This window comes from Trypanosoma rangeli (assembly GCF_003719475.1).
Source record: "Trypanosoma rangeli strain AM80 chromosome Unknown Tra_15.4_contig_00097, whole genome shotgun sequence".
NCBI classification, from domain to species: domain Eukaryota; phylum Euglenozoa; class Kinetoplastea; order Trypanosomatida; family Trypanosomatidae; genus Trypanosoma; species Trypanosoma rangeli.
This window is the reverse complement of record NW_021705844.1, coordinates 30182-54138: the sequence shown is the minus strand read 5'-3', so window position 1 is coordinate 54138 and position 23957 is coordinate 30182. Positions and strand designations below refer to the sequence as shown.

Here is a 23957-nt window from a genome sequence, read left to right as displayed (position 1 = left end):
TTTTTTTGTTTTTTGTTTCGCTACACACGCACACACACACACATGTATGTATGTATGTGTGTATGTATATATATATATATATATATATATACATATGCAGCAACTGGCTTGACAGAGCGAGAAGGTGCGAGAGAAAGAATTAGTGGTTGTTTTTTGTTTTGTTTTGGTTTCCCTCACCTGCTTTTACTACCAACGCTTTGTTAGCTTTCCACTCCTCCTCCTCCTTGTCTTTGTGTGTGTGTGTGTGCGTGTGTGTTTTCCTCCCTTTCCTCGTCTCTTGTTTGTTTGTGTGGGTTATATTTCCATTTAATAGCGTCGGTTGCGTGGAAAGGAAAGCCCCCACTGAGCTCCTTGTCCCACGCCCACGGGATAGCAATGCACCCACCTGTATGCACTCTAGCGGCGTCTACAGGGCAGCAAGCTCTGAATACCATCAAATTTCTTCCTTTTTCGTTATTCTGCGCTTTGGTGTGGTATTTGGATGCATCTTTTTTTTTCACCCTTGCATGTCTTGGATGTGAAAGAGAAAACTGTGGACAGTGAATCGAGAGTCAGTGCGGTTTAGGAAGAGGAGTGTTTTTAACCTGTGTGTCGTGTGGTCCGTGGGTACACAATAACAGGATATAGCGATACACGCGCGTGTTTGGTTCAAAGAAAACGAGGGAAAAGGCCAAAGGAACAGAAAAGATGCGGCTACCTTTGCCTCGTTTTGTTTTATTTACGATGGCCACAGTCGCAGCAATGTCGTTGAACGTGGAAGCTCAAAGCAAAACACAACATGAACCGGTTGCGCCTGACCTTCTCGCCCCAATGAGCCCCTCCTCGCAGTATTATTTGATTGGTGTCATCAGTTTTTTCATGGTCGCTTTGGCCACTTTTCTTGGTGTAAGTGCCCTGGTGAATATAGACTACAGCGACGACACACTTCTCATGGTGGAGGTGGCAGAGACGATGGAGGAAAAGTGAGGAATATTGAACGGGTTTCAAAGAACATTGAGAGGTGCTTACATAATATATATATATATATATTAGGTGCTACTGACTTATTTCAGCTTCCCTGCCTCCTGCAGCTGCTCGCTACTGTTTTTGTTGCTGGGGCAGATGGCGTCTGACAAGGGGTAACGATGGGAGTAGTGGTTCTGTGACTTTTTGTTTTATTTTGTTTGTGTTGATGGTGATGTGGCGTTATCTTTTTTTTTTGTCTTTGTTGTAATTGCGATAAAGTGTAACTGAGGCACAAAACAGTTGGGAATGGTGGCGGGAGATGGAATTAAGCATGCGATCAAGCTCTGCCTTGAAGACAGGGAAAACTTTGAGCGGTTGATGCAACTTGGATCACTGCGTCTACAAAGTGAAGAGACTTACACAGATTACTTCTTTGACTTCCCTTCGCGACTCTTGAGCCGTGGCAATGGTGTGCTGCGGCTTCGTGTACCGGATGCTGCGGGGGATACGGCGACGCAGACTCTCCCTTCTTTGGTGTTGAAGAAGAGTAATATCGTGGACCGCGGGGATCAGATGTGTACCACCTATCAAGTACCCAAACTACCTGAGGAGGTAAGGGACGAGCTTTGCAAAAGCAAAGACATCATGGGGGTGCTGAGGCGACTTTCCCCCCGTCTGAAAGAGGATGCAATTGCCCATATCAGCCGCATCATAGAACTATTGGAAGATTTGGAAAAGGCCTCCGGTGCTGCAGAACCCATGAAAATGATGGGCTCGTTGAGGTCGCACCGCCGGGTATACAATTACGTATCGGAGGATAGTTCTGAGAATGTGGTGGGAACCGATGAATATTTTGCGGGAACTGGGAGTCTTTTGCAGGGCGCAAGCATTCGTCTAGATGAGACGGACTTCCCCTTTGGAAAGAAATACGAACTTGAGGTGACAGAATTTGAAGATCCATCTGGAGACGTTGGTAAGGACTTGGACGGATTTCTGCGTTTGCACCAGATTGAGTACAGTAAGAGTTTAGAGAGCAAATCCTCACGATTTATGAAGTACTTGGAAGGGTTTCATACATGCTCCGTGGATATTGCGTGGGTGCAGCTCAGTATTGCCAGCGATAAAGGCTACGAGGAGGTTTGCAATTGGTTAGAAAATGATTGTCAAACCGCCGCTTTAATTCCAATTTCTGCGGCACTGTCGCAGGGATCTGGATACCCGATGTCGCAGACAAGCGCGATCAGTGACTACTTTCCTAACCATGGGGAATTTCCCATCTCGTATAACAGGCAGGAGATGGTTTCTCAGTCACTCCATTTACGGTCACATCACACCACGGGTGAAGATGCGAGTCCTAACAGCGGTGACGACAAACTGCAGGAGTCGAATGACTATGAAGAGTATCAGGAGAACTACTACTTTGACGATGCATTGAATGGTGTTTTGAGCAAGCGTCAGTGTATGATGGAATTGCGTTACACTTCCCAGGGCCACAAGTTTATTCTCTCGTTGAAGGAGGGCCAAACCGTAGAGAACGGGTCCCAAAACGCCACCACGCTTCGCGGAGAAATCACGGGTGACATGGCTCGACTTCTGTTACGGTCTCCAACAGAGTTTCTGCAAAAGATGCGAGAGCAGAACTCCGTCGCCAGTGCTCTGTGGGATGATTGTAGTATTCGCGAGTTGTCTGTAGTCGCTTTCTACCGAACCAAGCGCCGTGTCTTCACGCGTCCCATCGCGGAGGTCCCTCCGTCATGGTCCTTGCAAGAGAAGCGGATGAGACAGACGTCAGACGATGACGATGTCGACGCTGAACAGCAGCAGTGGCACACAAACACTGCTCTACCGTCGTTAAAGATTCACGTGGATAATACACTTGTTGATTTTACTACGCCGCCCCAGAATTATGCAGCTATCGCAGCTGCGAAACCCTCTTGCACGTTTGGCAGCCTTGCGACGTTTTCCAAGAGTAAGGATGATATTCAGCTATACGAGATTGGGACAACGTGCTCTGGCATTTCTGTAGAGATGCAGGAGTACGTTAAAAAATGGCTTACCTCAAGTATGGATAAACTTCGGGTGGAGTGGAAGCTGGCCCGTCAGACAAAGCTGGAGCAGTGCGTAACCCTTTTGCTGAAGCAGCAGAGAAAGAGGGCCAGAGAGGTGTGAGTCAGCAAGACCGCACTGGGACGAATGTGACCGCACATCCATTTCAAAAAAAAAAATGCTAGGAGAGTGCCCGCACCGGCACAAAGAACAATGATTTTATTTATTTATTTTTGAAAGAAACGTAATAAGAAGTTTTGTGGGGAAGCTTTCCGCGTATGACTAGGGAAATGGAAACAGAGGCTCGTAGAGAACATTGTGTGCGCGCGTGTATGTGTGTGTGTGAGTGTTTTTTGATGGAGGGGGCACCGAGCGAAGGAGGATGAGGAAAACGGAAATGCAGGACGGATAAAAATCGTCTAGAGCGGGATAAATCATTAACATGTGGGGGGGGAGGGGAGGGGAGGGGGGGAGGGTAAAGAAAACGGTCAGGAAACATTGCTGAGTGGGTTGCCGTTGGGGGATGGAGCCTCCCAACGTCGGCTCCTCTCCCGCTTTGTTGCTTGGTGATTATTGGTATAAACAAGCGAGCAACAGACACAACCATGCGCAGGCATTATGTGTGTGGTTGATACTTCTTTTGCAGTCCTCTTCTCCTGGTATCCTGCAGGGTGCGTACGTGTTCCTTTTGCTTTATTCCTTTCCCCTTCTTTTTGCTTATTTACCTTGTTCTTGCGCATCCACGCTGTGCTGCACACAACTCTTCACGGCAGAAGCAGTGGCGCACACAGCTACCACGTAAACAACAGAGCGGAGGGCCCCCCGTCAAACACAGGTCGGACATCTCACTGATCAGTGAAGCCCGGAAAGGCCCGTGTTTCCCCCTCCACTCAGACACAAGAATCAGAGGAAGAAAAAAAACAACACAAGAAAGAAACAAAGGTATCCCTGCAAGTTATGGGATCCCTAAAAAAAATGGCTCCTGTGGCAAAGCAATCGGCTTTGGCCACGGGATCACAGCTGCCGAAGCCTCGTAAGAATCTTGCCTCGCGCAAAATTCACACGGAGGGCCGCATTGTCGCCAAGAAGGAGTTGGCCAGCACTGGGACGAAGAAGAAGCATCGCTGGCGCCCCGGCACCGTTGTGATGCGTGAGGTGCGCCGGTATCAGAACACCACTGACTTCCTTATTGCCAAAGCCCCGTTCCGCCGCCTTGTGCGAGAGATTGTGTCCAATCTGAAGGATTCATTTCGTATGAGTGCCACCTGTGTGGAGGCGCTGCAAGAATCCACCGAGCTTTACGTTACCTCCGTTCTTGCCGATGCCAACCTATGCACGCTACACGCCAACCGCGTTACGGTGTACCCAAAAGACATTCAACTGGCGTTGAAGTTACGTGGCGAGCGTTTGTAGTTCCACTGGAGTGCGTGCATAATGTATCTGTGTATGTGTGTGCGCCTTAGAACAGAGAAGTGAGTATCCAACGTTGTGTTGCGTACGTTTAACGAGTGACGCAGAAAAGAAAGTCTTGAAGGAGGAAGGCAAGCAAAACCAAAAACGAAAGATAAAGACACGAGGTTTGCGAAGACACCAAATTACATGCATTCCACCCAAACTGCGAACGAAGTTTCAAAAAAGAAAACGAGGGGGAATAAGATTGGGGGAAGAAGTGACGAACAAATGAAAAATAAGAGGAAAAAAAAAGTGTTTGCGACAATTCCAGGGCAACTGAAGCAAAAGAATCTCAATTTATGACAAAGGAGGAGACGGAGGTGGACGAAAGCCGAAGAAACAAACGAACGAGATGAAAAGGGGGAAAAACAAGTTGAACAGAAGGCTTAGAATTAAGGCTTGCATGAGGGCGAGAGTTGTGTTCGTTGGCGTCAATTACATCAGCGTTTAGACTTTTCTTTCTCCCTGGAGTACAACATTCCAGCAACGCAAATAACTGACCCCCCACCCCCCTCCCTTTTTTTTTTTTTGGTTTTGTGTGTGTGTGCGGCTTTGTTTCTACCACGTCTACTATTATTGTTCTCCTCCCCTCCCTCCCTCTTAATTTTCATTTTCTCAGATGCTTTCCTGCCTGTACCTCTGTGTACTCATTTTTTAATCATTTCTCATTACCCCCCTCTTTCCCACTGTCCTTTTTTTTTTATTCTTCGAGACACAGCGTGAACAACCAGGAGCAGTCACAGTTTGGGCTGAATGCTATAGAACAGGTATCTGTCTTGCATTTCTGCCTTGTCTCTACTGCTACGAACACTTGTAATGCCACATCCCGCCTACTTGCTAGGCATTTGGGTGAAGGGGGTGATTGTTCCCTGGTTGTTGAACACTCAATCACCACGGTGCTGTGCTACTCTTAGTGTACTCCATATTATCCTCCGCATTCTGTTTCCACCAAATCTTATTAATTTTTATTTTTCTTGCTTGCCTCGTCGCCGCGACGTGCTCTTGGGGAAGGTGGAAATAGCGGTGAGCAAGCAAAGCAGCGGGGTGTTCATTCAGCGGGTAGGGAGAGCGAACAGATAATAACACACAAACGAACAAACAATAGAAAAAAAAAAAGGGGGGGGAGTTGGGGCTGCGTGAGTTCCGCAGTTGAGGTTCAGTTTCAAAGGTAGACGGAGCTGCAGGGAGCGCTTCAGTGGGAGCATTTCTGCGTTAAACTACACGCGCCGTACTGTTTTCAAAAAAGAACGAAAAAGGTTTTTTTTTGTTTCTCTTTGGTACGGAAGGAGTGGCTGAGGCGGGAGACGAGCGTCCTGTAGCAGGCGGCTTCTCTCCACGGCGGCTTGAAACTTCCCGCAGCAAACGATAGAATACAGCGGCAACTAAAAGACAAGGCGGTGATACGAAGGCATTCTGTGTTATTATTATTTTTTTTTGCCTTGAACGTAGAGAAAACATTGGCAGGCATCCATTGAAGAAGGCAGATAACGCAGCGGGAGTGAAGTATTAGATCCGTTGCCGATGCCACAGTCACTTTGGCCACTTGTGGTGTTTGCAACGTGTCTGCTCGTTATGGCAGGATGCGCCAAAAGCGAGAAAAAAACGCTTCGCTCCGCCGTTCTTCTGAACCTTCAAGGCACGAAGATGACGGGTGAGTCGCTGGAAACTGCGATTGGCAAATACATTACAAACTCTGGTGGGGCTGTCGCCGAGCTATTTTCCCAAAGACCTTTTATCCTTGACTCGAATGGAAGTTTGCTCTCTGCTCTGACGCAGGTGGAGAAACTTTTTTCCGATGAACAGTCAGTTGTCGATGTATTGTTTCTTGCAGAAACTGCAGACGTTGCTGTTGGCGTTAGTGATGCCTTGAAGCGAAGTGGCAAAGCCCATTCTCTCACAATTATTTCAGCACACACAGCAAACCCTGCATTATGTGATGTGGAGGTTAATTTTAACACAGTTTGCCTTGTGCCGCGGGATTCCGTGAATGTTCGCGCTGTATTAGAGACCGTATCCTCTGAGCTAGCGTGGTACTCTGTTGCCGTTGTATTTGGCAGTGGCGCGTACGGAACGGGTGTAGAGTCAGTTTTGGACGCGCAAGTGAGACTTGCGCGTTCGGCACCAACCGTTGTCACGAAGGTGTTTATCAAAGTCGGTGGGACGTTGGAGGACGATGACAATGTCATTCGCAAGGTGCTCAAGTATCGTCCGACAGGTATACTTTGCTTTGTGTCAGCGGCTGAGCTTCTGCGGCTTAGGGCTGCGATTGAGCGTCTTGGAAAACAGGATGAGCTATTCTTGCTCGGATCACTCGAGGCAGTTAACGTGATTGACGCTTTGCAAGGCTCAACGCATGCATTTAAGAGGCATTGGGGAGCGCTCTTTATACCGAAGTATGCGTCAGTTGAGAACCTCGTCTCACAAGCCTATTTTGATCTTCAGCACCTTGACGACTACGGTGCGTTGGTTGTGAGTCATTTGTTTGACGCTATGCAGGCCATAGGGTTGGCTGGTGGCGCTTCATCCACCGCAATTCGGTCCGTGCGCTTTGACGGGTTTACTGGCACTGTCGCCTTTGATGCTACAACAGGGCAGCGCGAGGAGATTGTCTATTCTCTTGTCACCAAGACTTACACTGCGTATCAATTACTCATTACGTGGAGTCGTAACTCCAGTGCAACCAATCCAGTCATCAGGAACTTTAATCCGACAGAGACAAAAGCCGTGATTTTGCCATCACCTCTACGTGCAGTGACGGTGTGCATGGCTGCTGCACCCACTTGCTCCGAGGCAGAGGCTCTTAACGCAATGGTGTACATATTTCTTCTTCAGAATCGCAAGACGAGTTCCGTGCAAAGGGCGACGACGTTCATTCCCTTGGTGCTCGATGCAGGGCTGAGCGGGGTGCAGGGGTTGGTTTCGTTGATCCCGGTGGCGCGTTCCTGCTCTGTGTTTGTAGGACCTGGACGCGATCGCGTCGCGCTGGCGCTCACACCGGTCGTTAACCAATTTGCCATCACTCAACTTGACTATAACACAGCGGAGGAGCTATTTTCGGATCGTATGTTGTATCCGTATTTCTCTCGCTCTACCCCAACGAATGCATTTAATTACATGATCTACGGGGATGTGTGCGCGTATTTTGCGTGGGAGCGGGTGGTCATTGTGGGCTTCGATGATCAATTTGGACGTGCCCGTGTAGAGTCGATGCAAAAGACTATGCGTCAGCGGAATATTCACGTGGAAAAGGCTCACATGGTTCCAACCGCAGATAAGGAAGGCCTTGTGAGCACCATGGAGACTGTTTACAAGAAGGATATTGCCCGTATTATTATTCTGGTCCTGCCCCTCTACGGTGATGACGCGAAGATTTTCTTTAACCTCTTCACGGAGTTTAGTTATATGAATAAATACATCTTTTTTCTAAGTAACGAACTCTGTCAATATGCCGCGTCTCACCCCACCGAACGGAATAAGGCTCAGAGCTCTTTTTGTGTCTTTCCATATGTGCTACCGAAACAATTGGAGGCCATCAATAAAGAAGCTGCACAAAGTGGTCTCTACAAGGAGCAGGCGCAGATCTTGTTGCAGAGTGGCTTTGGTGCCGAAGTGGATCGCTGTAACCTTACCACCATTCGCAGCGGGGATGCGTTTGCAGTTGACGCAGCGTACACTGTTATTGACAGCGTCAATCGAGCAATGAATGCAGGGGTAAATCTTAACCGTAGCGTCAACCTTCTGCCGTTTGTTCGAGCGACCTCGCTGAGTGGTTTGACAGGAAACTTTTCTATTGGCAAGACAGGGAATCGTGACGTTGCGTCGTTTGGACTTGACATTCAGATGATAAATCGTACTCTCTACCTAGGAAGGTGGAACAGCAGGAAATCGCCGTCGTTTCGCTACACAGCCACTGAGCCTATTGTCTGGATGACGGGCAGCAAGGAGACTCCGGCAGACACATTTCGTGACATTCATTTTATTTTAGGCACAACGGTGACGGCGAGCCCAGGCACCATTGTTCTCTCAGTGTTGGGCTTCGTTGGTACCATTGCCGTCTTCGCCTTCTGCTACCGTCACTACAAGCTGCAAAAGCTGGTGGAGCTTAGCCTTCAGAGCAACTGCGTTCCCGTTACAGAGGAGGAGATGCGGCGGCTGCAGGGTGCCCATGCACTGAAGCCAGGAGTGTAGCAGTACGTAGGGAATCAACAACAACAGGAGCAGAGGGCAAAAGGGACAAAACGCATTACGACCGATGATCCTTTTTTCCGTCTTCTCGTCGCATCCTTTTTTTTTTTGTTTGTGGCTTCTTTGTTTTCGTTTTGGATTTCATTGGCCTCTGCGGTGTTATTATTTCGCTTAGACGTTATTCATGCGGTGCTGTCGTCATTACAGCGTCTCTTCCCGTTTTTTTTTTGTTGTTGGGATGAATCTTCGGCCTGGAGAGAAGCAGCAATGCATGCCCGTTCCGCCTTGAATACACATCAGCTCCGTTTGGCCCATTAGGTGGTGTTTTTATTTTTTGTTTTGTTTTGTTTTCCTCTCTTTTCGAGCGGTGGACCGCACGTTGTTTTGTGTGTGTTGTCGTCATCGTCGGCTCCGTCCCTTCTGATGATCACCTTTTTTTTTTCTTGATCTCTCAGTGAGTGTGGCGCTGCAGCGGTCTGTGGGCACCTGCGTACGGCATTTTTTCGGTCACGAGACTGCTGAGACCACTCTCCTTTTTCTTCATTTTTATTTTTATTTTTACACATCCACAAACAAACAATAATAATGTTTTCCTGCCTTTATTCGCAATACCAATGACTACGTGTGACAGTGCAACACAGAAGGGAAAAAAGTAGTATAAATAGCGGTGAGGGGCGTAAGGTTGTGGGGTTGTGGGAATCCAGTGCAGTTGACAGGGCATTACCCACAATAGTACTGAACGTTCTGCCGCTGGTTGCTTTTTAGAGGAAGGAGCAAGCAGCAGTAAAGGGATAGAGGTGTGGACGTACGCGGCAGCGAGGCGAGCCAGTGGGTGGTGAGGGGTTTCCTGCAGACACTCAGCGGCGCACGCACAGAGTGAAGTAGAAAGAGCGACGCTTTGCGTGTGGTCGTCCCACCTTCTACCCCCGAGGAGGCACAAACCGAGGCGCAGAAGCGAAGACACCATCAAAGCAACATTGGTCGGGCATTAAACAGGCACGACACACACACACACACACACACTTACCCGAAAGAATACGAGCAACAACAACATCAATAAGAGGAAGAATTCGGAGGAAAGGGAGTGACGTGGAGCAATGTCGGTTTTTTGCACAAATGATCGTTTCGCTTCTTTAATTACTGCGCCTGAGGTGTCGCAGCAACTTCAGAAGCGCCTAGAAGATCTCGTCTCGCGATCGCGTCAGAGCCACGCGGAGAACCACAGGTTATACAGTTTTCCATTGGATGTGCCCATCACAATGGCTGATGTAGAGCGGTGGGGTCAACGCCTTGGTGATAGTGCCCCACCGCCGGCAACACCAAACGCAGCATTCGTGGGTGGTGGTTTCACAGATCCAGCAGCTGTGATTTTTATGGGTGAGGCAGTCGATCGGGAGCGCGCTGTGCACAAACTGGCTCCGATGAAATTGTTTGACCCACGGCAGGTGGATCGTACGCCCATGACAAAAATTCTTATTCACAGACGCACATGGTTGCCGTATCGTCAGCGTTTGCCGGTGTATCAGTGCCGTGGACCCATTCTTAATGCTCTGCGCAGTAGCCAGGTTCTAGCGCTTGTGGCTCCTCCCGGAAGCGGTCGCACATTGCAGATGCCGCAGATTATATCGGAGACTGAAATTTTTAAGAGCAAACGTCTAATTGTTGTGTGTTCGACAAGTCTTTCAGCCTGCCGCACAGCTGAGCGGTTGCGGGAGGAGCGTGGCGATGCTGCCACCTCCAACACGGTCGCTTTGTGTACACCCACTCGCTACGAGGTAGCGGAGGGGACGCTGATCGCAGTAACTACACCTGAGATGCTCGTCCGTCAATTGTTGTGTGACCCTTTACTACTAAACGTTGTCTGTATTATTTTGAACGATGTGCATTTGCGATCACCTACCACAGAGCTCTGTATGTCACTTCTGCGCAGTACTTTACAGGTACTAAAGGAGGAACAAGGAGTAAAAAAGCGTGGTGGGCCTTTGCACGTTGTGGCAGATTGTTTTGAGGATGCCATTGCCACGACGGTGACCGAATTCTTTGGTAAAGAGTGCACAGCCCGCCTAAATGTTTCTCAGGTGTTGCAGCAGGATCTCAAGGCGTTTGGTACGGAGGCGCAGCATGTCAGCCAAATGTGGTCCCCCCCAAGTGTGCTGCTCCTTGAGGAAACCATGCAGTGGCTTGCAAAGTGTGAGGAGGAGGGTAGCTGTATTTGCCGTGACACGGGTGAGGATCTTCGTAACTATGTGGAGAACATTAGCGTGGCGGCGAAGATTATGGCGGCCGAAGAAGCGGAGTTTACAAATAACGAGAAACTCAGATCCTACTGGTGTCCAATTATTGTGCAGGCTGTGAAGCACTACGATCGTGCGGAGCGCAAAGAATTGTTGAGGAATGCCGAGCAGCAAAAACAACAACAAGAACAACAACAAAGACATCTACCATCTGTTGTAGTCATTGTTCCCAACGTATACATCGCCTCGGTAGTGGAGGAGGCGCTTCGTCGTGCGATAAGTGACTCCACAGTTAACTTAGAAGAGGCTTGCCCTCTACCATTTTCATTGCATCTCCTGCTGGATGGTGTCACGACGCAAGACGTGGATGATGTGCTGCGGTTCGGCGATGCCGCAAAAAGGGAAGGAAAACGAATGGTCTTGTTGACGACGCCCACCACAGCGCACTCGGTTCTCCCACCCACATGGGAAATAGGCTTGGTGGTGGATTGCGCAAGACGATCCTACGCTGCGTACGATGACAGTACGGGTGCTGACGTCTTTATCACTACCTACAGTCTTGTGCAGGAGCTACGCTACCGTCGAGTGATTGCTCGCCTTCGCCGAAGCGAGAGCAGTACAGGTGAACAGGATGCTACTCACCCACCGGTGTGTATGGTGGTTCAATTAATTCCCAAATCCATCCTTTACGGCGCCAAACATCGTCACATCAGTGTGGATCATGGTCACCACCCCATTTTTAATCTGAGCTGGGACGAGTACGTCGATTTGTATCACCTCCTGCAAGCACGAGAAGAGGGGCTGCGCTGCCGCGAGGTGGGCACAGTTACTCCAAATTCGGGAACTAATTATATCTTATCATCGATGGTGGCAAACTTGGTCCCTTTAAATTTTATAGGTGTCCCAACTGCGTCCACAAGTCGCTATGAAAAGCTGCGTCGTACATTTGCGACGGTCGAGCGTCATCTTAGGCGACTAGGACATTTGGTGTGTACAACAGTTGACTCAGCTCCACGATTATCACCACTCGGTGTGGCTGCCACGTGCTTTGCGTGGCCTATTGAGGTTGTGCGTCTGTTGCTATTTGCACGACTCGACGACTGTGTCTTGCCGGCGAGTGTTGTTGCGGCAGCGTGGATGGTGGGTAATATGTTCTTCGATGCTGCGGCGGACAAGGAGACAGAGGAGCTAATGAAGGAGGCTCGGGTTTACTTCTCGCTTGATTCTGGCAGCGATGTGGTGAGTGTATTTAACGCCTACCACACCTGGCTTTGCTCACGTAAAGTCTCCAATGAAGCATGTGACGCCTTTTTGGATGAAACCTTGTTGTCGAATCGGGCCTTAATGCAGATTGAGGCCCAACAACTAGCGCTACTGCGTGTACTTGAGGCGACTGGGGTTTTTGGTCTGCCTTTGACCTCTAAGCAGTCGTGTAGCAATGAAAACGAGGAGGCAGTTCCTGCGAAGAACACAACGGCAACAGATGTTACCAAAGTGAGGACTACTACTACAACCACCATAGATGCAGATACGGTGGCATCCCACATCCTTGAAATTCCGGTGGAGGACTTGCGAGAAGGGGAAATGATCTTTCGATGCGTGACAGCTGCAGTCTATCCATCCTGTGCAATTCCACACAGTGATGGAGTCGTGTCGACAATTGGCTTTGCAGACAAGATATCCTCAACAGTGTCTGATCCCAGTGCGTCCCCCACTCGAACGACCGTGCATCCAGCCATCTTTTCACCTAGATCTGTGATGAGTGTGGAGAAGATCTATCAGCTTCACGCGGAGCAACCGTTTCTGTATCTGGATCGCACACGTGTCGTAGATAAAGGGTTTTACGTCTTGGAGGAAGCGATACCACTTTCTAAGGATGCCGCTGTTATTGTCTGTGGCGATTGGCATGAGTGGCCGAAGTCACCGGCAACACGCTGTCGTGGATGGACTTCGATATTAACACAAGCCTGGCGCCAAACAAAACTTGCTCGGTCTCTGCCTCCTCCCGCGCAATTACCTGCAATTTCAGTAAAACTAAGGCTGTACGACACAGTTCGGGCTAAATCGGTGCTCGTGCAGACCGATGATACGTTTTTTTTCAGTATGCGGTCAACAACGGCACAATGGCTGCAACAGATGCGGGATCAAAGCCGTCGGCGACTGAGGGCACTGCTGTGTGATAAATCATGGCCTGCAAGAAGCGACGCGTCACTTGGGCTAAAGGAAGCCTGGGAATGGTGGTCACGACGAGGGCGTGGGGCTCAAGATTGGTTGCGGGAAGAGCGTGCCAGCCGTACTGTGGCAAACAATGACGTTGGAAACCGCGTTGAGACATTGCTGTGCCCGTATTATCAGTACAGTTCCAATCCAGGACGACCAACAGCTGTGGTGCCTTCGAAGAATCACATTGGCTCCGCATTGACATCATCTTTTGCTGCGGCTTCTTCGTCTGCCGCCGCTGCTGGTAGTGGTAGTGTTGTTTTAGATGCAGCCTCAGATGCAGCAGGGCGGCAACCTTCGGCCTACGTAGGCAAGCTACCTGAGCCTGTGATGGATAAAAATATTCAGCATGTGGCACAAAGCATTGCCAAGGCTCGTTCCCGTGAGCAAGAAGCCACCTTTTTGAAGATGTACCCCGACTTGTTTGCCTTTCTTCATCCTGAGCACGAGTTCCATGGCTACTACCTTCACGTTTTGCGGCGTGTAGGCCCGGAATTAGAAATTCTTGGCGACGACTTGGAGGAGCTTGAAATATTTCTGAAGGAGCTGGAAGAAGAGGTGCAGCGGGAGGTTGGCATCACGGCAACAGACGCCCTTCCCTCCTGTGAGGCACAACCCCACAATGCTGTCTTCGCGGCAAGTGAGCCAAATGGCAACGCACAATATCAATTTCAGGAGGTGAACGCGGAGGAGTACATGGCGTCTTATGGTATGCAAGTGGAAACAGCTGCCGAACATGCAAGAAGGCCACCAACGTTATTTAAAATACATGATGGACCTGTGTCTGGGCCAACGGCGATGGAAGGAGCCAACACAGCAACAAGCGTGTTGGGAGCAATAGGAGAGGAAGCTCCCACAGCGTCCTCTTTCTTTAATCAACCCATGATGTCTGCTAATGTAGTCTCATCTGCTGTTCCCCAGGACGGACCTGCCAAAAATGAAACAGTGCGAAAACCCATTCAAGTGGATCCCAATGCTTTTATTGGGAACTTTACGTTTGACAGAGGGCCAAAGACGGAGACACCTGCTTTTGACGGTAACAAGGCTGGCGAAGGCAACGGTGAAGTTGGCGGTGCCGGTGGTGGACTGACGCTGATGGAGCGTCTGTTGGCAATGAAGGGAGGAACGTCGGCATCTGTGGACCACGCAGCAGCGCCGGCGTCGAGTAGTGCCCCGGAGGAAAAGGTGTCGCTACAAATACCCGCAGCTCAGGCGGCACCCTCCGTGAGTGTTGGACTGTGGCCTGCCACAACGCTTCCACCTCCGTCACTTGCGTCAAACCTCACCAACGCCGCCTCTGCCTCCGCGGTTGGTGTTCCAGTAGGAGCTGCTCAGCAGGAAGTGCCAGTGGCAGCAGGTGCGGCACCAAACGCTCCTACTGCAGCCGAATTGCTTGCATTGATGGGCATTCTCACCCCACCACCAGCTGTGAATCCACTCACAATACCTCCACCGCCGCTTCCCGCAGAAGTTGTGGCTAATCGTTCTCCATCGATCCTTGCGTATCCACTGCCGTCGCGTGAGTTTGGTAACATTCACCTTATTCTTGCCAAGGCACTGGGAGAGACAATGGGTGTTAAGGTGGGGCCAACACACATCGTTGGCGCCATCGCACGTATTGATGTGCCTAACCACAAGGTGGAGGCACGAGCACTGGATCTCAAGTCTTTTATGTGTGTCGGTAGGAAGGTGAATATTTTTAAGAATGACCGTATTATTGACGGCGTGCGTCCGCCTGTTCAGAAAGCACAGCCGGAAAAGTCGACACTGCGCGAGGACGTGCCAGGCCAGCCCCACAAGGCGGATTACGACCCCGAAGGAGCAGAGAACGAGAACGGAAATGACGTTGGGATGAATAACGCGAAGCTGCCGCTGCAAGAGCGGACTAACGAGGGCGGACCTGTCTTCTCGCACTACTCTCATTATCTTCCACAAAACGAGCAACGCGAACACCCGTCAGATGAGACACTAATGCCAAAGAAGTCGTTGCATCCGCCGCAGATTGGTCTTCTGACTGACTCGGAGGACTGCGAGGATTCCTCCAGCAGCGTGCACTCGTCGGAGGCAGTCGCGTCATGAGAAGATCTTCACACACGCACAGACAGGGAAACTTTTCTTTTTAAGCATAAAACTGAGAAGAAAACATGGGGGAAAGAAAGGAAGTGGGGGGGGGGGAACGCGTGGGAGTAGAGTAAATTAATAAGAACTACGAAGCGGGATTTCCACGAGGCCCACAGTAAACACCACTGCCACCATCGCCGCCACGGGATTAGCAGAAGAAACAAGCGCAGAAGGAAAAAAGGGAAACAATGACGAACAGGGAGGAGGAGGAGGAGGAGGAGAGGGGAGAAACAGTCGGGCGGAGGCTTTTCAGTGGGAGTATGCGTGTGTGATTGTGGCAAGTAGAAGGAGACCAAGGGAAGCTAAGGTGGAACGTAATTATTTAATAAACGGAAACTGATACGAAGTCATTGTAGTAATTTAGTTAGGTCTATTTTCATTTCTGCTGCCATTGCTGCTGCTCCTACTGCCCCCCACTGCCGATGCTCTCACCTTGGAAGTCTTCATACCTCTTCCGTATTCTCTCACCCACACGAAAAAAAAAAAAAAAGGCGCGTGTCAAACGAAAAAGTGTAAGGCTTTACCCTCACATTTTGTATCAGACCTCTCTCCATTGCCTCTTTTTCGCTCTTGTTTTGTTGTTGTTCTTCTGGAAGTATTTTGTTTTGTTTGTTTTTCCTCAGTTATGAGGATTACTCCATGAAGGCCACCTAAGTTATGCCCATGTGAGAAAACGCTGTGGGACAGCTGTGGCACAAGCCTTTTGTCTTCACCTCTCACCACCCCTTTTATGTGACTCTCCTCCTCGCGTCGGTGTTGTGTGATGTTTGTTAGTACAACTGCTTCCCTTTCTTCTTCATTTCACTTCTCGCGAGTGCGAGGAGAAAGGGTTCCCGATCACGCAACTAGGCAGTGATGAGTCACGGCAGCAAGGTGCAGATTGGTTGCGACAAGGCGTTGCGCACTGATACGTTCAGTGCACCCAGCACACATGACTGTGGAAAGGCGTCGATGCCACCGACAGCTTTGCCAGATATGCCGACGATATCGAACATCAAGGTTACCTCGGCTGTGGTGAATTTGCCGAGGCGACAGCAGCAGGTGAAGGTTGAGGAGCCCAGTAGGAATTTCAGTGCAAACGAAGAAGCCGATGGGAATAGTAGTGTATCGATGACAGAGTCCACCCATAACAACTCCACCACCCGACGTGTTGAGACCATGACATTTGATGTAGAGCGCATTAGCCCGCCAATTGCGAACATGTTTCGTCGATTGATGCTAACGGAAGTTCCAGTTCTCGCATTTGACCGCATACTCATTGAGGAAAATGATAGCGTTGTGCCGGATGAACTTCTTGCCCATCGTATTGGACTTGTTCCAGTTGCTGGTCCCGTGTTAAAGATGCAGTTTGTAACAGAATTCAACCAGGTAGGCTTTGACGCCCTTGACCCCCAGCGTGTGTTGGTGTTTGAACTCTTTGCTGAGGGAAGACGTGACGCAAAGTCCACGAGTGTCTACAGCGGCGACCTCAGATGGACGCCACTACCAGGGCAGGAGGCGTGGGCGACTGGTGCAGACGAAGACCGTGTCTTTCTTGTCCATCCGGACATTATCTTGACAAAGCTAGGACCTGGGCAGCGCTTAAAACTGCGGGTGATTGCGCTGAAGGGCATTGGCGGTGTTCACGCGAAGTGGGTTCCCGCCTCTGCCTGCTTCTACGAGCTCAAGACAAGCATTCATTTGCGCGAGCCCGTGTGTGGGGATTCTGCGTTAACGTTGCAACGCATTTGCCCGGTGGGAGTTTTCGGCGTGAACGAGGAGGGTGAGGCGGAGGTGGTGGAGGTGGAGAACTGCACGCTGTGTCGCGAGTGCCTTCGCCGCGACGTGCACCCAGACATTGCCGACAAGGTTGTCGTCGAGAAGGATAAAACCCGCATGCGGTTTACCATTGAGAGCATTGGGCAGCTGCACCCCTCGCAGATCTTCCGGTATGCCCTCACTTTGTTTGCCGAACGCGTTCGTGACTTGGCCGGGCGTATTCGCGGCACGGAGGCTATTGTCACGGGTACCGCCGCCGCAATTCCGTCTGTCTAAGCAGGCTAAGGCAACTGAAACGACGACTTTCCCAAAAACAACATCCAAAACTTAAAATTAAAAATGAAAGCCAAAAGGGAAAAAGAGAAAAGGGAGCTGCAGTGAGGAGAAGAGGAATGTGTGAATGCCTATGCAAAGGTAGGGGCTGAAAGACGACGGAGTGTAAGAAATTCGGTACGGCGAAGTGGGCGCGGGCAGCCCCCCCCCCCAAAAAAAAAAAAGAAAGGAAAAAGAGTATGCGGCGGCCGACGCATTGGACCCCTATCACCTTCTCTTTTTCTCCTTCTCGGTCGTTACCGCTCACTGTGTGTGCCAGACGTTATTACTTTACCCTATGCGCCCGTTGAAATCTTTATCCTTTTTTTTATACATTTACAGCGTTCTTTCTCTCTCTCACTGTGTGTGCTCCGCTACTCACTCGTATAAAACATTAATGAGATATTACACACATGTTTCTCTTCATTCCAAATCTCTCTGTTGATACACGCACATGCACATGCCCCATGGAGTTACACGTGTCTGTGCACTTCCGTCTTTTCCTCTCAAAATGTGGATTTCCACATGTTGGGCGGTTTAAGATAAAAAAACTAATAATCTCTGAAATCTCCTTTCTTGTCCTTTTTTCTTTGTTGTTGTTTTGTTCTGGCGTACCTGCCATTACTTGCTGCTGTTGCCGCTCAATGCATAATGCTTAATGCTCGTCATTTTAGTTACTGTGGCACTACCCATCATTGTGTGTGTGTGTGTCGTACAGGAAGCAGTTGGCGCCTTTACTCCGGCAAAGGCGGTCGTCGCAGTCAATATTTAAGAGTAGCGCGGGGCCCACACATCTGGCAGGGTAGAAACAGGGTATACGAAAAAGAAGTCAGAGGAACATGACGCGGGGCAAGGGAAGCAATCCAGGGGTGGGTAACTTGGGCAAACACATCAAGCGGACGACACATAAGGAACGCTCACAACCGGCCTCACGTAAGCACCTAGGGCAACTTGAGAAGCACAAGGACCATGCTGTGCGTTCAAGGCGACGGAAAGCGAAGATGCAAAGGCTCCTACAGTTGAAACGGGCCGCGGCTCAGCGTAATCCGGATGAGTTTCACATTGGCATGACGAAAGCTGTTTTAGATATCGCTTCGGGGAAAATGAAACAACGGACGGTGTTAGAGAAGGGGAATCGGCAAAAAACGCAAAAAGTACTACAGCAGAATACACGCAATATTCAGTACCTCCAGTACAAGGCACAATCAGATCTGCACCGCGCCAAGGAACTCCTCAAAGAGGATGCATCAATAGCCATTACCTCCGCACCACCGCAGAACAAGCACATTGTGTTTGTGGAGAGTGATGAGGAATTTCGTCGCTTTAACCCTGTCAAGTACTTTGACGCCACCCCAGAGATGCTAAAGCAGCACCCTGCTGTTCGCGGCACAATTTCGATCCTGCAGAACACCGTTTTGCCGGAAGAGGTGCTGTTAACGGGTCCACGAATGCTTTCCTCATCCCAGCGTCGCCGGGAGCGTCGGGAAATGCAGGAGAAACTTCGAAAAAGTGGCGCCAAAACCACAGAAGAGCGTGAGGCTGTGGTGGAACGACTTCGTGCCAAGAAGGAGTTGAAGAAATACCGCTTTTCTTCTCTTGTAGAGGAGGCGGCAGCGTCCTCCGCCGCTGCAGATGGCCGTAATGACGGCAATAGCCACAGTGCTGCTGCCTGCGATAGTGAACCACGAGATGACGTGGAGCACGTCTTGCAGCTAAGGCGTGCGAAGGAGGAACAGGAGGCAGCATTAGCGGCTAGGAATAGGAAGGAGATTCAGCAGCGCGTGGAACGTGGCAAGAGCCTTAGCGCCTTGGCCAAAACGATTAAGCGACAGAATGAGAGTCTTCGCAAAAACCTGCAACAGAAGCGTGAGTCCCAATTTAAGCCGACAGCCGCACGTCGCTCGCGGTGAGTTTGTGTCCGCAATAATTGAAATCGAAACGTTTATGACAGCTGTGGAGGGCCCTACAGAAATTGGCGTGCTGTACACGCACACCAGAAAAAAAAAGAGGGAGAAGGTGGGAGCATCTCTGCTTTCACAATCGCTTAATGCTTTTACTGCCTTTATTATAAAAGGCAGTGCAAATAACATTAGTAGTGTTGAACTTTGAGAGAGAGAAAAAAAAAAAAACTAAAGCAAACGAGGAAACAAAAAAACAACAACAAAGAAATCGACGCACATTTACCAGAAAAACACGGAAGACATATATACCCCTTTTTTTCCCCTCTTGTACACACTTGAATACAGACACATACGGCCGTTGCTCCCTGGCTGCCGTGTGTGACACCCGTTTTGCACTTCATTGCACACCTCTTCTCGCATTGTTTTACAGGGAAGGATTGCAGCAAGGCGTGAAGAGTGAAAGGTGTTGTTGAAAAGGGATAAGAGTTGATTCTTCCGCTTCAACTTTTGCAGGAAAAAAAAATAATAATAATAATACGTATACACAGCGAGGGCGAAGGGGACAATAACAAATAAAGAAGTTGTATTGAGATCGATATCAATATTATTTCTTGGTAAATCATTGTTTGTGTCAGTTTAGTTGTAGTTGAGAGTGGTATCTTTTCAGGATATTAGCACTGACCAGAGGCAAACGAAACAGAAGAAAGAAAAAAAGTTCGTACTGTATTCTGTTGTGTAGCCCGGTGGCACTGTATATATATATATATATATATATACGAATACATAGATAGATATATCCAGGCAAAGCGTTTGATATACACATATATTTTATTTAGAGAAAATAATTTCAGAGGCAAACCGCCAAAAGAAGGCAAATAGCTTCAAACTATGCCGGCTAATTCCCCCAAACGTTCTAATCCCACTTCTGCGCGTCCGGTATCCACACCGAAAAGGGGAGAACGTGAGTTTCGACGTACGCATTCTTCCTTGTCTCTTATCACGGCACAACGCTCGGCGTTGGATGCTGCACAGGCGCAGGGGAACGCCATGAAGGTATATGTGCGTGTTCGGCCATTTAGTGAGCGGGAGTTGTCGTTGAGCATGCCGCATCATAGTACGGTGCGCATTGATGTTGATAACCCATGCTTTATTACGTTGTTGGACCCACAGAAGGATTTTAGACCTCGCGAAACGTTTAGCTTCACTCGTTGTTTTTGGTCTGTTCTGGAGACGAATGCCGGTGACAGCAGCAAAGGCAGAAGCGCTGGGGAAATCCATGGGTCTATTGATATGTTTATCAACAGCGTTACTTCTGCAAGGTGCAACCGGTACCGCGCAGGCGTGTGTATAAATACCACCAGCATGAGCGTTGCCTCTGCTCGCGGGCGTGCAGCCGCCGAATATTCAGTCCCTTTTGAAGGTGCAGGGTCAAACGCGGCGATTGCTTCAAGTGCTGCAGTTGTCCATCCACCCTACAGCTCGCAGGAGGACGTTTACAATGTGGTTGGGCGCCCTGTATTAGAGAATAGCTTGGAAGGGTACAATGGGTGCGTCTTTGCGTACGGGCAGACTGGAAGTGGCAAGACGTTCTCAATGTTTGGCTACTTTCCAAAGAGTTCTGACTTTACTGCTTCTGTTAGTCAGCATGGTTTTGCAAACAACAACGACGAGGACGAGGACGAGGACGAAGAGTGTGACGACACTAAGCTGTCTATTGGTGTTGGTTCCCCCACACACTTCAGGCATCTATCTGCGCCAAGTAGTCAAAAGGAACTTTTCATCCTGCCGTTGGGCACCCATGGAAACACGGAGCGTCAGGTAGCAGACACCGTCGATACGACACAGTTGGATCCTAATGAGCTGCAAGGCATCATTCCCCGCATCACGTCGGACTTGTTTAAAGGATTACAAGGGAAAAGGGACACTGATCCCTCTCACTCATACCGGGTTGAGGTGGAGTATTTTGAGATCTACAATGAAAAGGTGTTTGACTTGTTTCGCCCTCAAAAAGACGCCGATTTAAGGATTCGTCACAACCCTGTCAGTGGACCATACGTGGAGGGACTCACCTCGAGTGTGGTTAATGACGCTGCAGAAGTTGCCAAGGTGATTCGCAAAGGGAACAAGGAAAGACGTACAGCCGCCACAAAAGCCAATGACCGCAGCAGCCGCAGTCATGCAATTATTACGTTGAATATTACACGGCTGTTCCTTGATAGAAATGATAACACATGTAAGCAGCAAAGCAAGTTGAATCTTGTGGACCTTGCTGGCTCCGAGCGCACAGGTGCAGTTGGCGCGGAGGGCAAGCAATTCCTGGAAGGCACCAAGATTAATTTGTCTCTCACAACCTTGGGCCGTGTCATTGACTGTCTGGCAGATCTCTCACAGTCCAAGTCGCTTTCTGTGCCAGTGCCCTACCGCGACTCCAACCTCACATGGCTTCTGATGGACTCTCTTGGAGGAAATAGTAAAACATCCATGTTGGCTACCATCTCTCCTCACGGTGTGAACTTTGATGAAATGCGACAGACCATACGTTACGCCTCACGCGCAAAACAAATTGTCAATCAGGCAGTTATTAATGAAGATCCACAAGTGCGACAAATACGTCTCTTGACAGCTGAGGTGGAGCGTCTGAAAAAGACCATACGTGAGGCTGGGCTAAATGAATTTAGCCGTGACTACGTTGTGGAATTGCAGCGTCGTAATACCTTTTTGGAGAAACGCTGCCAGGACCAGGAAAAGACGGTTGTGGAGCTTCAGGCTGAGATAGAAGAGCGGAGGCCTGGTATGCGGATGGAGCGTTCACATACACTCTCAGCTAGGCGTTCACGCCCTGCTCATTTGCCTGAAACGAGTACATGTCGACGTTGTAGCAACCATGAGGAAAACGGCAACGCATTGCTGCCCACGACAAGACTTACCGACACCAAATCCGACGTTGAAGACATTCCTCAGCAACTCAATGGGGGAGGCCCTCAATGTGGAGGGCCTGACACTTCCAGCAACATGACTCATGTGGAGGAGCTGAATATCCGTATTCAAAATCTTAAGAGGGAAGTGAGCAAACAGCAGACCTTCATTTTGACTCAGCATAAACAACTGGAACGTTACTCCCTTTTTTGTATTAACGTGGCGTCGAACATTATGTGGAACGTGATGGTGCAGAAAGAAGATGAGTTTACACAGCGTGTAGCTCGCGTGATTAAGGACCAAAGCGCAAATCTGGGCAAGGATCTTCGCAGTCTTCAAGAGTCGCACCGTGAGGAAATGGAACAAACGAGGAGACGGCACATGGAAGAGATGAAAGAGTTGCAAAAATTATCGGCGTCCCGACTAAAGGAGTCCATTGAGAAGAGTAATGAGCTGTACCAGCAGCTTATTGACAAACACGTGGATAAGTTGAACTACGTGGAGGAGCGGATGAAGAAGAACAAGGAGGACTACAAAAGTGAAAGAAAGAAACTTGCGGACGAAAATGAGGCGGCGCGTGCGAGCTACAACGAACAGCTGCAAAATACGCGTGCTCAGCACCAGCAGGAAACAAAATGGTTACGTGACAAGATGAGCTCTGGCGCATCGGATTGTAAACGCCTAGAAGAAGCCGTTAAACGGTTGCAGGAGGTGCATGAGAGGGAGATGACGCGGCGGCAGGAAGAAGCGGACCGCCACTGCCAAGAGAAGGAGCAAGAAATTACTCGACTGAAGCAACAAATTGGCAATGAGGCCCAACGACAAGCAAATGACACGGCTGAGAAGGACCGTCAACGCCGTTCATTGGAGCGTGAGGTGAATGATTTGCGACGAGAGTTGCTGAAGGCGCAGGCAGAACGAACTCGCATGGAGCACCAGCACCAAACAGAGATTCAAAGCTTTGCTCAAGAGCAGGAACAGATCTTTAATGTTAGTAATGGTTTGCTTTCCGACTGGGATAACCGTTCCTCTGCGATAGACGCCTCCTTTGCTCAGTTGCGGACCCTGGTCCAAGGAAAAGACTACTTGAGCTTCCGGAGCCGTCTCCGTGACTCCACTGGTGAACGGAAAGACTACACCGCGTTACTTGAGGCTGTAGAGGAGCGAAAGCAACGCGACACACAGCGTTTCCGAGAGATTGTGCAGCAGCTGAAGCAGACTCAAGAAGACAGCAATGCGAGCCTCCAGCGTTTCAAGGAAGACGTTAAGAGCCAGCTTGTCAGCACAAGTAGGCCACGCGGTAATAATGTTGGTAAAAATACTTGTAGCAGCAGTAATAATATTGATGCTGGCGATAAGAAAGGCTCCGGCTCGGGCGGGGCAAAGGCGACAGTTACCGCTGGCTCAGCTGCAGTTGCGCCGAAGCAGGGGCGTCTCGCAGTGGCGCAAAGAGGAGGATCAAAGTAGCCGTCAACGACGGCCGTCGCTGATTGAAAGCTGTGAAGGTACACAACACACACACAACAAAAAAAAAAAGGTTTAAACTGGCGAAATATATATATATGTTTATGCTGCAATTTATCAATTTTTTTTGTTTTTTGTTTTTTTTTGTTTTTACTTACGTCCGTTTCTTTTTCTTTGTTTTTTGCCCGTCAACCCGAATTTTGTACCTGTTTGTTGTCTTACAGGCTGGCGGGACAGGGACTGAGGAGTATTTTATGGCAACGCGTATACAAATAAGGAGGAAACGAGAGAGAAGTATATAACACCAATGTCAAGAACACTTGGATAAGACGCGAGGAGAACATAATATCTTTTCACCTATTCATGGGGAATTGCCAATGTTGGCAGGTATGTGTTCTTTTTT

General features: G+C 49.4%; 7 protein-coding genes across 7 annotated transcripts, besides 17 other annotated features; all 7 read left to right on the top strand.

Annotated features, from left to right (window-relative positions):
- Positions 1–22: 22 nt before the first annotated feature.
- Positions 23–43: a microsatellite.
- Positions 43–65: a microsatellite.
- Positions 66–96: a microsatellite.
- Positions 97–225: 129 nt separating this feature from the next.
- Positions 226–256: a microsatellite.
- Positions 257–1005: 749 nt separating this feature from the next.
- Positions 1006–1029: a microsatellite.
- A 118-nt stretch (positions 1030–1147) lies between these two features.
- Positions 1148–1209: a microsatellite.
- A 42-nt stretch (positions 1210–1251) lies between these two features.
- Positions 1252–3114, top strand: TraAM80_03661 (uncharacterized protein; the record flags this gene model as incomplete). Its single annotated transcript, XM_029380615.1, has 1 exon — positions 1252–3114. The coding sequence occupies one exon, from the start codon at positions 1252–1254 to the stop codon at positions 3112–3114; it is 1863 nt and encodes a 620-aa protein (XP_029239479.1).
- Positions 3115–3308: 194 nt separating this feature from the next.
- Positions 3309–3341: a microsatellite.
- A 96-nt stretch (positions 3342–3437) lies between these two features.
- Positions 3438–3467: a microsatellite.
- Positions 3468–3948: 481 nt separating this feature from the next.
- On the top strand, positions 3949–4404 carry TraAM80_03660 (histone H3 variant; the record flags this gene model as incomplete). Its single annotated transcript, XM_029380614.1, has 1 exon — positions 3949–4404. One exon carries the CDS (start codon positions 3949–3951, stop codon positions 4402–4404), a length of 456 nt encoding a protein of 151 aa, XP_029239478.1.
- A 558-nt stretch (positions 4405–4962) lies between these two features.
- Positions 4963–5001: a sequence feature (A-rich).
- Positions 5002–5964: 963 nt separating this feature from the next.
- Positions 5965–8631, top strand: TraAM80_03659 (putative extracellular receptor; the record flags this gene model as incomplete). Its single annotated transcript, XM_029380613.1, has 1 exon — positions 5965–8631. One exon carries the CDS (start codon positions 5965–5967, stop codon positions 8629–8631), a length of 2667 nt encoding a protein of 888 aa, XP_029239477.1.
- A 319-nt stretch (positions 8632–8950) lies between these two features.
- Positions 8951–8979: a microsatellite.
- Positions 8980–9625: 646 nt separating this feature from the next.
- Positions 9626–9651: a microsatellite.
- Positions 9652–9725: 74 nt separating this feature from the next.
- On the top strand, positions 9726–15161 carry TraAM80_03658 (putative RNA helicase; the record flags this gene model as incomplete). The annotated part of the gene is made up of 1 exon (XM_029380612.1): positions 9726–15161. One exon carries the CDS (start codon positions 9726–9728, stop codon positions 15159–15161), a length of 5436 nt encoding a protein of 1811 aa, XP_029239476.1.
- Positions 15162–15402: 241 nt separating this feature from the next.
- Positions 15403–15431: a microsatellite.
- A 342-nt stretch (positions 15432–15773) lies between these two features.
- Positions 15774–15820: a sequence feature (A-rich).
- Positions 15821–16058: 238 nt separating this feature from the next.
- TraAM80_03657 (putative DNA-directed RNA polymerase, alpha subunit) lies at positions 16059–17237 on the top strand (the record flags this gene model as incomplete). The annotated part of the gene is made up of 1 exon (XM_029380611.1): positions 16059–17237. The coding sequence occupies one exon, from the start codon at positions 16059–16061 to the stop codon at positions 17235–17237; it is 1179 nt and encodes a 392-aa protein (XP_029239475.1).
- Positions 17238–18112: 875 nt separating this feature from the next.
- On the top strand, positions 18113–19183 carry TraAM80_03656 (U3 snoRNA-associated protein UTP11; the record flags this gene model as incomplete). The annotated part of the gene is made up of 1 exon (XM_029380610.1): positions 18113–19183. The coding sequence occupies one exon, from the start codon at positions 18113–18115 to the stop codon at positions 19181–19183; it is 1071 nt and encodes a 356-aa protein (XP_029239474.1).
- Positions 19184–19389: 206 nt separating this feature from the next.
- Positions 19390–19442: a microsatellite.
- A 247-nt stretch (positions 19443–19689) lies between these two features.
- Positions 19690–19711: a microsatellite.
- Positions 19712–19926: 215 nt separating this feature from the next.
- Positions 19927–19971: a microsatellite.
- A 91-nt stretch (positions 19972–20062) lies between these two features.
- Positions 20063–23557, top strand: TraAM80_03655 (putative kinesin; the record flags this gene model as incomplete). Its single annotated transcript, XM_029380609.1, has 1 exon — positions 20063–23557. One exon carries the CDS (start codon positions 20063–20065, stop codon positions 23555–23557), a length of 3495 nt encoding a protein of 1164 aa, XP_029239473.1.
- A 118-nt stretch (positions 23558–23675) lies between these two features.
- Positions 23676–23738: a sequence feature (A-rich).
- Between the last annotated feature and the right edge of the window lie 219 nt (positions 23739–23957).